At 36.0% G+C, this 12,239-nt stretch overlaps 1 protein-coding gene across 1 annotated transcript in view; it reads left to right on the plus strand.

Moving 5' to 3' along the window:
• DNAH11 (dynein axonemal heavy chain 11) overlaps window positions 1–12,239 on the plus strand; it is a 301,905-nt gene that overhangs the window by 50,587 nt on the left and 239,079 nt on the right. Inside the window, exons 19-22 of the mRNA XM_045564154.1 lie at window positions 3,236–3,352; window positions 3,464–3,550; window positions 10,019–10,177; window positions 11,117–11,200. Coding sequence (XP_045420110.1) covers window positions 3,236–3,352; window positions 3,464–3,550; window positions 10,019–10,177; window positions 11,117–11,200 — 447 coding nt within the window. The remainder of the gene's footprint in view (window positions 1–3,235; window positions 3,353–3,463; window positions 3,551–10,018; window positions 10,178–11,116; window positions 11,201–12,239) is intronic.

Genomic DNA, 12,239 nt, shown 5'->3' on the forward strand with positions numbered 1-12,239 from the left:
TGAGAAGTGTTTTAGTTTTAGAAACATATCATGAACATGTTAATAAAGAATAAATAAAGCTCGATTTGGATGGAGAAATCTTTGTGTTTCCTGAACAGATTTCTATGCCACCCTCCTGTTTCTATGCTCTGGAAAGATTTGGTGGCTACTGTGTGCCAAATGACGAACAAAGTAGTTTTATTTATAATTGAAACCATGAATAAAGATCTCACAATTGAGGCTCTGTTCCCATGCCCATGTTGTTATTCTGGATATTTCATATGAATAGAATTATGGAATATGTGACCTATTATGTTTGGCTTCTTTCACTTGGCATAATGTTTTTGAGGTTCATTCACATTGTAGCACGTATCGGTACGTCATTCTTTTTTATGGCTGAATAATATTCCATTGTGTGTACAGACCATGATTTGCTTATCCATTCATCTGTCGATGGCATCTGGGTTGTTTCCATCTCTTGGCTATTGTGAATAGTGCCGCTATGGACATTGGTGTGTTAAGTATTTGTTTGAGTACCTGTTTTCAGTTCCTTTTGGTATACACTTACGAGTGGAATTGCTGGGTCATTTGCTAATTCTACATTTAACTTTTTGAGAAACTGCCAAGCTGTTTCTCACAGTGGCTGGTTTGGTTTATATTCCTTCATTTTGTTCTATGAGGATTAAATGCAGCAATGTATTTACAATTGTTTTCTGGACTATAAAGACTGTCAAGGATTACTATATATGAATCGTTAAATTGTATTTAAGTATAAAACTGTCCTTAGAGCTGACAATGCAGTGAGACATGGAGTGGGATGACAAGCTGTGGACAGATACATGAGAGATGAAATAGTTACAGTAGAACCAACTATAAATATTTTTTGTTTTCAGAAAGATTTAGATATTCTTTGAAGCGTATCTTGGACCTTAAAATCTTTCTCACAGAGAAACCAGTCACAGTACAAGTAATTAACGAGGGGATGTTAGCCATGGCTTCCAGAATTTGTACTGTGCAAATTTGGTTCCCGCCTTCAGGTTATGGTAGTATTGGAAATATCTGGCTTTTCAATATTTCAAAAGCAGGACACACTTTCAGCTATGTGTGTGTCACTATGTCAGTATTTTAGGCAGGTCGGGAGGAAAAATAAGATTCAGAGGCAGTGTATGTTGCTTGTGAAGAGTGACAGAGCCCTGATTTTATTTTAATTAAAGCACCTTGTAGTATTAATAGTTATCCTCAGTTTCTCCTTCATTATCATGAGCAGTCGTAACATCTTTCAAATACTTGTCTGTGCTTAACTCTGTGCTGAAATAACCCCTCAGATGTGGCTGTTCATACTTAGAGTTGAAGTATTATTTCCTGGAAGTCATGGGAATTTGCCCCCAGCGGAATGGTCTTTCTCCTGATGCAGAATTTTTGCAGTCTGTTGCCTCCTTCCATTTGTGTTCCACCCATTTTAATTCAGTTCTTGTCACTTCTTACCTTGGCCACAGCAACAGCTTCTTAAGTCACCTCATTTCCCCTCACACTCCATCTGCAATATACTCTGAAGTGGAATTGAAGTTCTTATCTACTGTTCATATCGGGCTCCTTCCCTGCTCAGAAACCTTCAGGGACTGCCCCGGCCTCCTGAATGCCATCCAGTTTCCATCAGAGTTCACACTCTCCCCCTGGCTGTCTTGGTCCTTGTGCCTCACAGTATCTCAAAGGACCTCACCCTGATCTCTGCCTGTTGAAACCTAATGATTCCTTTCAGCCCCAGATTCAGTGTTACCTCCTTCCATGACTGCATCCTGTCAGTTAGACTTTGGAGATCACCTGATCTTTTGGTTCTCAAGAAAATTTATTTTTATCAAGTGGAAGCTGGTTTGGAATCCCCAAACGAAAACGTGTCTGCTATGTTTGAAGAGGGTTAAGGGGCTTGAGCTAACTGATGTGACTTCTCCCTGGTTCCCCAGCCATGGCCACCAAAAGGGCTCCACATAGTATTTAGATTCCATGGAATGGGATGGAAATGCAAAGCGAGATTCTCTCTGTGCAGATGAGAATACAGAGTTCTGATGAGAGGAAGCATGAGAGGGAAGGACAAGGGGGTTCAGAGGTTGCTGCATTGGTTTGGTATTCCTGTCCTGACACTGTGTTGCCTCCTAACTGTTTTGATTCAATAGCCCTAGACCTTCCTGATGGGAGTCGATGCGTTCTGTCATGTGGAATAGGTACTGTGTGTGTGTCTCGTTCACTCTGACAGATTATAGAACAATTTAAGTTAAAGAATGTGTTTTACCTTTGTAGCATTTGTAGCACCCCCTCCACCACACAAGCAGTATTTGTACTTACCACAGTGCACTCTTCATAATTGGCGGTTACTGAATCATTTATCAAATATTTATCGAGGGTTACAAAATAGTCCTTAGAACTTTGATTTTTGCTCTTCAGCTATGCAAGTAGAGTCCCATCACTATGTGTGGTTTTGTATGACAAAACAATTTCAGTGTCCCAGGAGATGACCCAGAGAAACAAGGCTTTGTTAGTCTGGACACAAGGAATGCTTTCCAAGGGTCATTATGTACCACCAGGGCTCTTCAAAGAAAGTGACTTGTTTTTATCCTATTTGCATTGTAGGCGGAGAGAGCAGAGTTGAGTTGGTACCTGAACTATTTATTGCTTCTTTTGTCCTACATCAAGTAGGAATTAACCTTCCCTTCTCTTTGCCTCTGCTCCCTTCAAAACTCTTAGTCATCTGAAATAAACCCAACCATGGTGCTCAAACTCTTCATCAAGAAAGACAGAGCTTTGGGAGCGAGAGGAAAGGCAGAGGATGAGATTGGTTCCCATTTTCATCTTTGCCCCACCAGAGTCAAAGCATCATTTTTTACTTGCTATGTTGTTAAACATGGCTGATTTCTAGTTGTTAGAGATCAGCAAAGTCATTTCCAGAGCACTTTAATTTTATAGTCATGACAGCAAAACAATTTGGAAATCTGTGTTTATGCTGAAGAAATTTCCATTGGTTCTGAGATGAGAACAAGTCTGAACATGCTTGGAAGATCTGAACCCAGAAGTGCCAGTGGGCTGGCCTGTACTTCAGCCCTGGCTCTTAGCCTTTTAATTACTTTCATCATTTTTTTTTTTAGATAAATTCCTTTTATGAGAATGAAATGATGTCATGGGTTAGTGTGAATTATTTAATCCTATGGGGTTGATTTGTTTTAGGAATTGAAGTAATTTCTCATTTGCACCTTTGCTTTTGTAGGAATTACCTGAAAGGTGGGAAACTACCAAAAAGATTGCAGCAACTGTCAGACATGAAGTTTCACCTCTCCAAAATGCAGAAGTCACTCTTATAAGGAGAAAATGTATTTTGTTTGATGTAAGCTAGTTATTGCATTTTTGTTTGTTTGTTTCCTTCTTTTAAGACAGGTTTTGCAAGGATAACTGAAGCCGTTTGAGATTCACTTTTCTTTTCTTTTCCCCTCATCAGACAAAGCAGGCAGAGTTCAGAGAGAGATTCAGGTGCTATGCCCCTTTTGGATTTAATGCAGAAAATCCCTACACAGTGCTTGATAAGGTAATATGGATCTCAAATATCTTGTGTATGTTACAATAACTATTTTAAAAATGAGTTTAGACACTAAGATACTGCTATATTTTGCCTTCCTTTTGCCATTAATTATAGGAATAGAGAGCTATTTAAAACCCAGTTATGAAGAATTTTCTCCAAGTAAATTGTATTGTGTTTTAAATCATGTCTTCCAAAACCACCATCACCATCAAAGTAATCATGCTAGTGAAAGTAGCAACTACCACTACTATTGGTTTTTGAGCACTTATTGTATATGTCAAGAAGTTTGTTAAGCATATTACTTACATTATTTAAGTTCTCACAATGTTCCTATGGTATGGTTTCTACTCTCCCTATTTCAGATAAAGAAACAAGCTTGTGTAAATAAGTAATATGATGGAGATTACAAAGTTAGTAAGCAACAGAGGTAGGATTAAACTTCAGGCTAAATTTTAAAAAATTAGAAATTTATCTACTGCTTCCCATGTGATACTTTTGCTACTAACTTTTAACCATAGTGAGGAAAGTTCATAACTTCTTAACTTTGGACGTGAATATTATTGAAGCATTCAATCCTGAAGTGGACAGCTATATTTTATTAGAGTTGACTATAAGAATGAATATAGTGGGCAAATATCCAAAATGGTAAGTAATTCATAGAAGACTTGAAAAGATGTTTTGAACTTTTATTAGAAAAATAGTATCTTTCTCTAGGAACTTAATCTAGCAGCTAAAATAAGAAAATAATTTGGTGAAGTTTAGATTCAGGAACTGGGAATCTTTCTGAGTTGTTCATCTGGGCTGCTGTGCTGATTTTACTTCATGCTGGAGATAGTCTTTATTCCTTAGAGTGGGGTAAAACCTGCAGCTGACACACAGCTCTTATCTCTTTTTCCAAATTTTGGATTGAATTTAGGTTTAATTGCTTTAAACTTGTTCACAAAACACCCTTCTGTAGCATCAGGTTGTCTTTTTCACTTGGCGGAAGAAAATTGGTTAATATATTCATTGAAAAGGGAATAGGTTAGAATATGCTAATAGATTCTTTTTTTTTTTTTTTTTAAGATTACATCTAAATTGCAGGTGGTCTGAACAGATTGCGGATGGGGAAAAGTTTTTACTTGACTAACCAACATGCTGTGTGTAAACATTTACTACAGTTATTTATTGAATCTTTCCATTTTCATGCTATCGTGTAGCAGCATATAATCACATATTTAAAAGTCAGAGATGCTTATGCTTGTACCTATAAGGATATTTTTGAAAATGGTAGGGCTGGGTTAACTTTTTCTTGAAGTCATTTTCTTGGTGTGTTTGTTCAGCATGCATATCTAATGTTTATCTAATTAGACTCAACCAAAGACATATGTATTCTTGTTCTGGGCTGGTGTGATAGACCCTAGTACTCAAGGTACCATACTCCACAAGACAGAAACCACTGACCTTCCAGGAGTAAGGGGAGTGGTGTGGTGAATCTCTCCATTTATAATGCGATTCCCTGGTAAAGTGCCACTGTTTCTTCATAGCCAAAGATACAGTTAACGGTTGAATTAACATCACTGGGTATATTTTTTCTAGGAATAATGGAATTAGTATAAGTAATAGGAAAAATGATTAGAAAGCAAAAAAGATGTTGGCTTTGGGGAGCGTGGTGGACTAGGACATTCTGAAAAGCCCTGTTTTGTAAAACAGATGCTGAATACATATTCACAAATGTGCAATTTTAAATCTGTTACTGAGCTCCTCCCAAAATAAGAGAAATCTCTAAAGGGCAGGAAAAAATAACATATTGGAAAGCAGAGGCCAACACAGAAGCTAGAAGCCTGTGCTGTTGCAGGTATGGATAAAAATACTACAAGTCTAGAACTTTGAGATTAACTCTTTCATGGGGAAATAGGAGATGCTCGTAAGAGGTTACACCCTTGGTGAAGGGTGGGCTATGAAAGTCTGCAGCCTGAAAGGAAGTCTCAGAGATTCCCTGTTGGTGCTTCTAAAGCACAGTAGGGTAAACAAAAAGAAAAGAAAAGACTCCTCTGGGAATTTGTAAACAGAGGCCTGTTCCCACAAGGGTCTATAGTTCAATTTTATACTACCTCTATGATTAAGGAATTTCTGGGCCAGGAAATTGAAATGGTCACAAGTAGCTCTTCTTAGCACCTAGTAGAAGCAAACCTAAATCTTTCCTCAAAAAAAATGCTCTCGTTCCAGTCTCCTTAGGGGTTCCACAGATGAAATTCAGTCAACTATGAGTTCACAACAGAATAATGAGTAAACTTACCATCATATGTAAAGTAGAAAGAAACCACAGATATAGATTCATACAAAGCTTTGGATATTAGAAGGAAATAAGATAATATTGAAAAAAATGAGCAAGTTCTCAGTTTTGAGACTATCAAAAATGATAAGTTGAATTTGAAAAAGGGCCAGATACTTATGGAAGTGAAAAATGTAATTGTTTAAAAAGTACAGTTCAGCAGATGGGTTAAAGAGCTAGTTAAAATTGGAAAGGGAATTAGTGAAATGCAAATTACATTGGAATAAATCACTTAAAATGCAGCACATAGGTGTAAGGAGATGGAAAATATAAAACAGATCAAGGGACACAGAAAAATAAGTTAAAATGACATCTAACTCTTTGACTATCAATTCCTGGAAAAGAGAATAAACAGAATAATAGAGGTAATAGTCGGAGAAGTAATGCTGAGACTTTTTTAGCACTGGTTGTGATGGCTAATTTTAGGTGTCAGCTGGATTAAGGGACAGCTAGATAGCCAGTGAAGCATTTTTCTGGATGTGGCTGGGAGGGTGTTTCTGGAGGAGACTGCATGTGAGTTGGTGGGCTGAGTGGGGAAGATCGCCCTCACCCAATGTGGGCAGCACCATCCGATTGGCTGAGGGCTCAGATAGAGCAAGAAGGCAGAGCAAAGGCCAATTTGCTCACTCTTTCTCCTGAAGCTGGAACAAACAGCCTTCTTCTCCTGCTCTTGGACATCAGAACTCAAGGCTTCTTGGCGTTAGAACTCGGGGACTTGTACCACGGGCCCCCCACGGTTCTCAGGCCATCAGCTTCCCTGCTTCTTCTTGGACTGAGCACACTACTGGCATCCCAGGGTTTCCAGCATGCAGAAGGCCTATTATGGGACTTCTTAGCTTCCATAATTGCTCAAGCCAATTCCTGTAATAAATTGTTTCTCATATATCTATATTTATCTATCTATCCACCCATCCATCCATCTATGTATCCTATTGGTTCTGCCTCTGTGAAAAACCTTGATTTATACATTAGTCAAAGAATGAATCAATAGATTCAGGAAATTTACTAAGTCCCCAACCACAATAAATACAAAGTCAGCGTCTGGACACATGACAGTGAACTGCAGAATACCAAAGGCAAAGAAACAATCTTCAAAGCAACTGGACAGAAAAGACTGACCAACCATCTGTTAGAAATAATGTTTAGCCTAAGAGCAGACTTCTCATCAGCAACAACGGAAACCAGAAGGTAAACAGAGCCTGTTCTCCCAAGAGTCTATAGTTCAATTTTGTACTACCTCTATGACTAAGGAATTTCTAGGCCAGGAAGCTGAAATGGTTGCAAGTAGCTCTTCTTAGTACCTAGTAGAAGCAAACCTAAATCCTCCCTGGGAAAAAGTACTCTCATTCCAATCTCCTTGGGGGTCCCACAGATTAGGTTCAGTGCAATATGAGTTCACAATAGAATAATGAGTAAACATACCATCATGCATAAAAGTCAGTAGAAAGAAACCATAGATATAGATTCATATAAAGCTTCAGATATTAGTAGATGATGTTTTCCAAATTTCATTGGGTAAAATTATTTTCCAATAACAAGAGTGAAGTAAAGATATTTCAGATAACAAAAACACAATGTATTTACCATGAACAAATCATCACTAAAATAAGTTCAAGTGCTGTACTTTAAGAAAAAAAAGGATCAACAAAGCCAAATTTGGTTCTCAGAAAAGACTGATTATTAATATATTGACAAACCTCTGGTGGAGTGGTTAAGGGAAAAGAAGAAAGCAAAATTAACAGTTCTTAGGAATAAAATAGGGAATGATCTTACACAGAGCAGAAATTCAAAAGAACATAGAGTATAATTAACAAACTTGAAAACTTAGAAAAAATGGTTAAATTTTTAGAACAATATAATTTACCAAAACTGAAGAAAATAGTAAACCTTAATAGTAATATAAGTATTAAAAATTAACCAGTAGGAAAATAAAAAAAAAAATCTTCCAACAGAGAGACTAATAGGCCCCGAAGGCTTGCTCAATTCCAAGAAGCTTTCAAGAAACAGATCTCATTCATATGATTGCAGGAACCAGAAGAAGAATAAACATTAAAAAATTATTCTATGAATCATGTCTAATTTTTACAAAAGGACAGTAAGAGAAAGGAAAATTATAGGTTAATCTTTCTAAAGTACATGTAGATGCAAATGTACTAAACAAAACAATCAAATTATACCAGTTTATTAATAAGTTGGATTCCTTCCAGGAAAACAAGTTGACTTAACATTAGAAAAATCAGTTAATCTAATTTATCACATTAACAGATTAAGAAGAGAAAATCATACCATCTCAAGAAATGCCAGAAAATCCTCAGATATCATTCAACCTTCATTCATGATAGAAACTCTAAAAAGACATTCTTAACCCATTAAAGGATAACAAAACTCTACATAAAATGTTATATACTAGGAAACCTGGAAATTTAGGAAAAGCCTAAATGACCATCAGAAGTAGAATAAATAAATTGCAATATGTTCATATGATGTAGTACTATATGGTAGTAGAAATGAATGAACTTGACACACATCATCATGTGAATATATAGGTATACTTCAAAAATATTAACTGAAAGATCTTTATATTTAGTATAAAACTGTATACATTTTAAAACAACTTTAAAAATTTTATCACTTAGCAATACATACATAGATAGTGAACATATAAAATTCAGGAGACTATGAAATAAAAATTTAGGTTTGGTGGTTAAATTTGTAGTAGAAAATAGAGGGATAAAATTGAGAGAGGCATTAAAAGTTGTTAATATTTCCTAGGCTGCATGGAGCACACACACATATAGATATCCTTCTGTGTATAAAAATTTTCATAATAAAATTTGTAAAAGTAAGTCAAAGAATTGCAGTTCTTATTTATAAAGATATATCAATAACTTGTAAGAATGAAAGCAGGGTGCTGATATTTTTGTTTACACAGTTGGAGAGTTGGGGTCAGGGAGATGTTGGTCAAAGGATATAAAATTTCACTTAGGAAGAATAAGCTCAAAAGATCTATTGTATAATGTGACTATAGTTAATATGTTGTACAATGTATTGTATTTTGAAAATCACTGCATAGATTTTAAGTGTTCTCACAGCACACAAAAAAATGAGGTAATGAAGTATGTGAGGTGTAGTGCACGTTAATTAACTCAACTGAGCTATTCCACCACGTATACATATTTCAAAACATCATATTGTATACAATAAATGCAATTTTTACTTGTCAGTTTTAAAAAGTTGAAGATTGATGGAACACAAAAGAATTGAGGATTTAAAATTTAAAAGAAAATCAAAGAAACCAAAGTCATATAATTATTGGATTTGGGGAGGAGGATGGGAGAAGACATAAAGTGGAAAAACAAAGTCAAATCCTTCTTTTGCAAAGCCAGTGACTTAGCGTAGTGTCTAAACTTGATCAAGGAAGAGCAGCTTGAGCACAGAATTGACAGTTACAGCACCCAGAAGAACTGGAAAGCGAACCTGAGGGGGTGGCTTTCCTGCCTTACAATCTTTTCTGTATGCCTTGAACTTCTATCATGTATATTAAGTACTACTTTGTTAATAAAAAAGAAAATGACTCAGCTTATATTTGGCATAAAATGGAAGCTATTCTACATAGACAGGATGGCAGGGGAGCCTTGGTAAAGACAATCATGTGAAATTTCATACCAGGAATTGGTATTAGCTCCAGTGTTTTATTTCATGAATTCTCTTGAGTATATTTGGTACTTTTGATAATCTCTGGGGTATTTTTTAATAAAGTTTTTTTTTTAACTAAGTGATTATTAAAAGGGTAGTTTATTCTTAAGTGGAAGTTTCTAGAGCCTCACCTTTTGCTTCTCAGAGTCTCCAGTGGTACAATGAAAATCAAGAGGAAAAATTGTATTCATAGAAATCCGATGGCAAAGGAAATTTTGCTGAAATATGTGCATGGGAGAGTATTGGTACCATTATTGTAATTATTAATAGTCTATTTTCACTTTTTGTGTAGTGAGAGTTTGCTCATCTAAAGCCTTCTACATTTTCCTGTAATTATATTGCAGATTCCTTTTTATTTTCTTTTTAAAATCACAGTTTGCAATGTTGAAATAAGCAGAGCTACAAACTGTGTGGCTTCTGTTTCTCTGGCAGTTTGTATGCAGGTGTGTATGTTTTTTCCTTAGGTAAATCAAGAGCTTGAGGCATTAGAAGAAGAAATGTTGCAAATGCAAGAATCTACTCATCTTTTTGAAGTGGCTCTTCCAGAATACAAACAAATGAAGCAATGTCGCAAAGAAATAAAATTGCTCAAGGGACTCTGGGATGTCATTATTTATGTTAGAGTAAGATGTGCTTTGTGGAAGCATGCTTTTTTCCTTCTTTTAGTAGTTCTTTGGTATGAATAGGTAATTTTTAGAGTCTGTGTCATTTTATTTGTGTTTTATAATGTCTTGAAATATGTGGACGTTATATTCCTTCCCTCCTCCCAGAATTAGAGTTTGTATATATGTTAGTGGAAGATTATTCCCTGAATATCAATTGTTTTTGTTTTTAGTTCAGGATGAAACTGTGTAATGATCTAACTGCTTCAAATCTTTTTGAGGGATTGTATGAATATGAATAAAAATTAATATATAAATATATATCACATATATAGGGTCACCTGTGCATACCAACTCATGTAAACACCCATATTTATACTTACATATGTGTGCATGTGTATCCTCACTGAAAATTAATTCGTATGTGGTTAATTAAGTTAAAAAGTAGAAAAATAAGTTCTAGAGAACTAGGCATATTGCAACATGTATTATATGTAATTTTCTTAAGTTAGTTGGAAGCCATGTAGAAATATATTAACACGATATAAAATATGCTCAAGAAATGGTTAATGAGAGTTTTGTTTACACCAGATGAAGGTTGTCTTGTGAAAGCTCATTTTATGTTATGTGCAGAATTATAAAAATCTGTTTCTTAATAGTAATATACTTATCAGTTTATCCAAAGTACACAGGATTAAGTGATAATGACGGTGTGTGTATGGAATTTATCATTGCTACTAGAAATTAATGTATCACAGTGTTTTAGCCTTAAGCTTGACATGTTCTGACAACTTTTTTGTTTTGGTAATAGGGAAGTTTTGACAAGTGCAGTTAATATTTAAAAAATTGACTTTCCACAGGATGATAGAGTCACTGTGTATCATCAGTTTATATATTTTGCTGCAGAGGCTTGCTTTCACCAAATGTTGTTGACACTTTTATCTGCCTGTGCATTTGCAGAGAAGCACTGATAATTGGACTAAAACCCAGTGGAGACAGATTAATGTGGAACAGATGGATGTAGAACTCAGAAGGTTTGCCAAGGCGAGTTCCATAACTGTCTATTACAGCAATTTATCTCTCTCCGCACCACCTCCTTCCATCTTCCCTAACCTCGTGTCTGCTGTGTAGGACTGTGTGTCCTTATTTACTTCTAACAGAATGCTATCAGACGGTATTTTTTTCACTCTTAGCCAGTTGCACTTCTAATCAAGCCTGCCTTTCTGTGAATGAGTTGATAAAAGCATATTAGGGCTAATGAATTTGTGAGAAGAAACTATAATCATGAGCTTCCTATGGCTGTCTAGAATGGAAGGAAAGATTATCAGGACTTATGAAAGTTTTTTATTTCTTTCCATAGCCACCATAAGCATCTTGTATCTGAAAAGGTACTTTTTGGTTCTGAAATTTGGGACAACTAAGAAGATATGCCACTTGTGGGTTTCTATAGAATATTACCTTTGTTTGGTTATTCTAGTATCCCAAGCAGGCTCAGTATATACAGAACTGAGCTGACTTGACTTCAGTACTTTGATATCTAGTCCCCACATCCATATTTCCTCTGAGGAGTGTAGAACTTCTTTGGATAAAGCCAAGATGCGTAGCAGCGAGAGGCAGTTAAACAGTGGCAGGATCTTCGGCTTTTCTTCCCACCCCAGAAAATCCTTGCCCTGGTCTCAGTTCCCTGCTCAGCTCCTACCAACTCTTCCAAGTATTTTCTGCCATATTATTCCAGTGCCAAAGACCCTACCTAAAATGTCTCTTCATTCTTTTGGGTGTCATGAAGTCACTGAATCTCATTCTATACTCACTCGCTACTTACTTCCTCTGCAGTTCGGTTATCTCATTTCAGAGTAACAACTTAACTCCCACTCTCAACTGAAGTTCTGTTTTATTATTTTTTTTCCTTAAACAATTGGCAGTGTCCTTTACTCTGTGCTAAGATATAGTTGTTTTATTGTGGATTTTTCTCATTCACAATTGCTTATGTTGTTCCATGGGCTAAGAGGGCAGACAAGTCAAGGACCCTATTTGACATTTTAAAATCATGAAATATTTGAGTTCCAAGGCACAGACTCTCAAA

This window comes from Lemur catta, chromosome 11 (genome assembly GCF_020740605.2).
Source record: "Lemur catta isolate mLemCat1 chromosome 11, mLemCat1.pri, whole genome shotgun sequence".
Taxonomy (NCBI): domain Eukaryota; kingdom Metazoa; phylum Chordata; class Mammalia; order Primates; family Lemuridae; genus Lemur; species Lemur catta.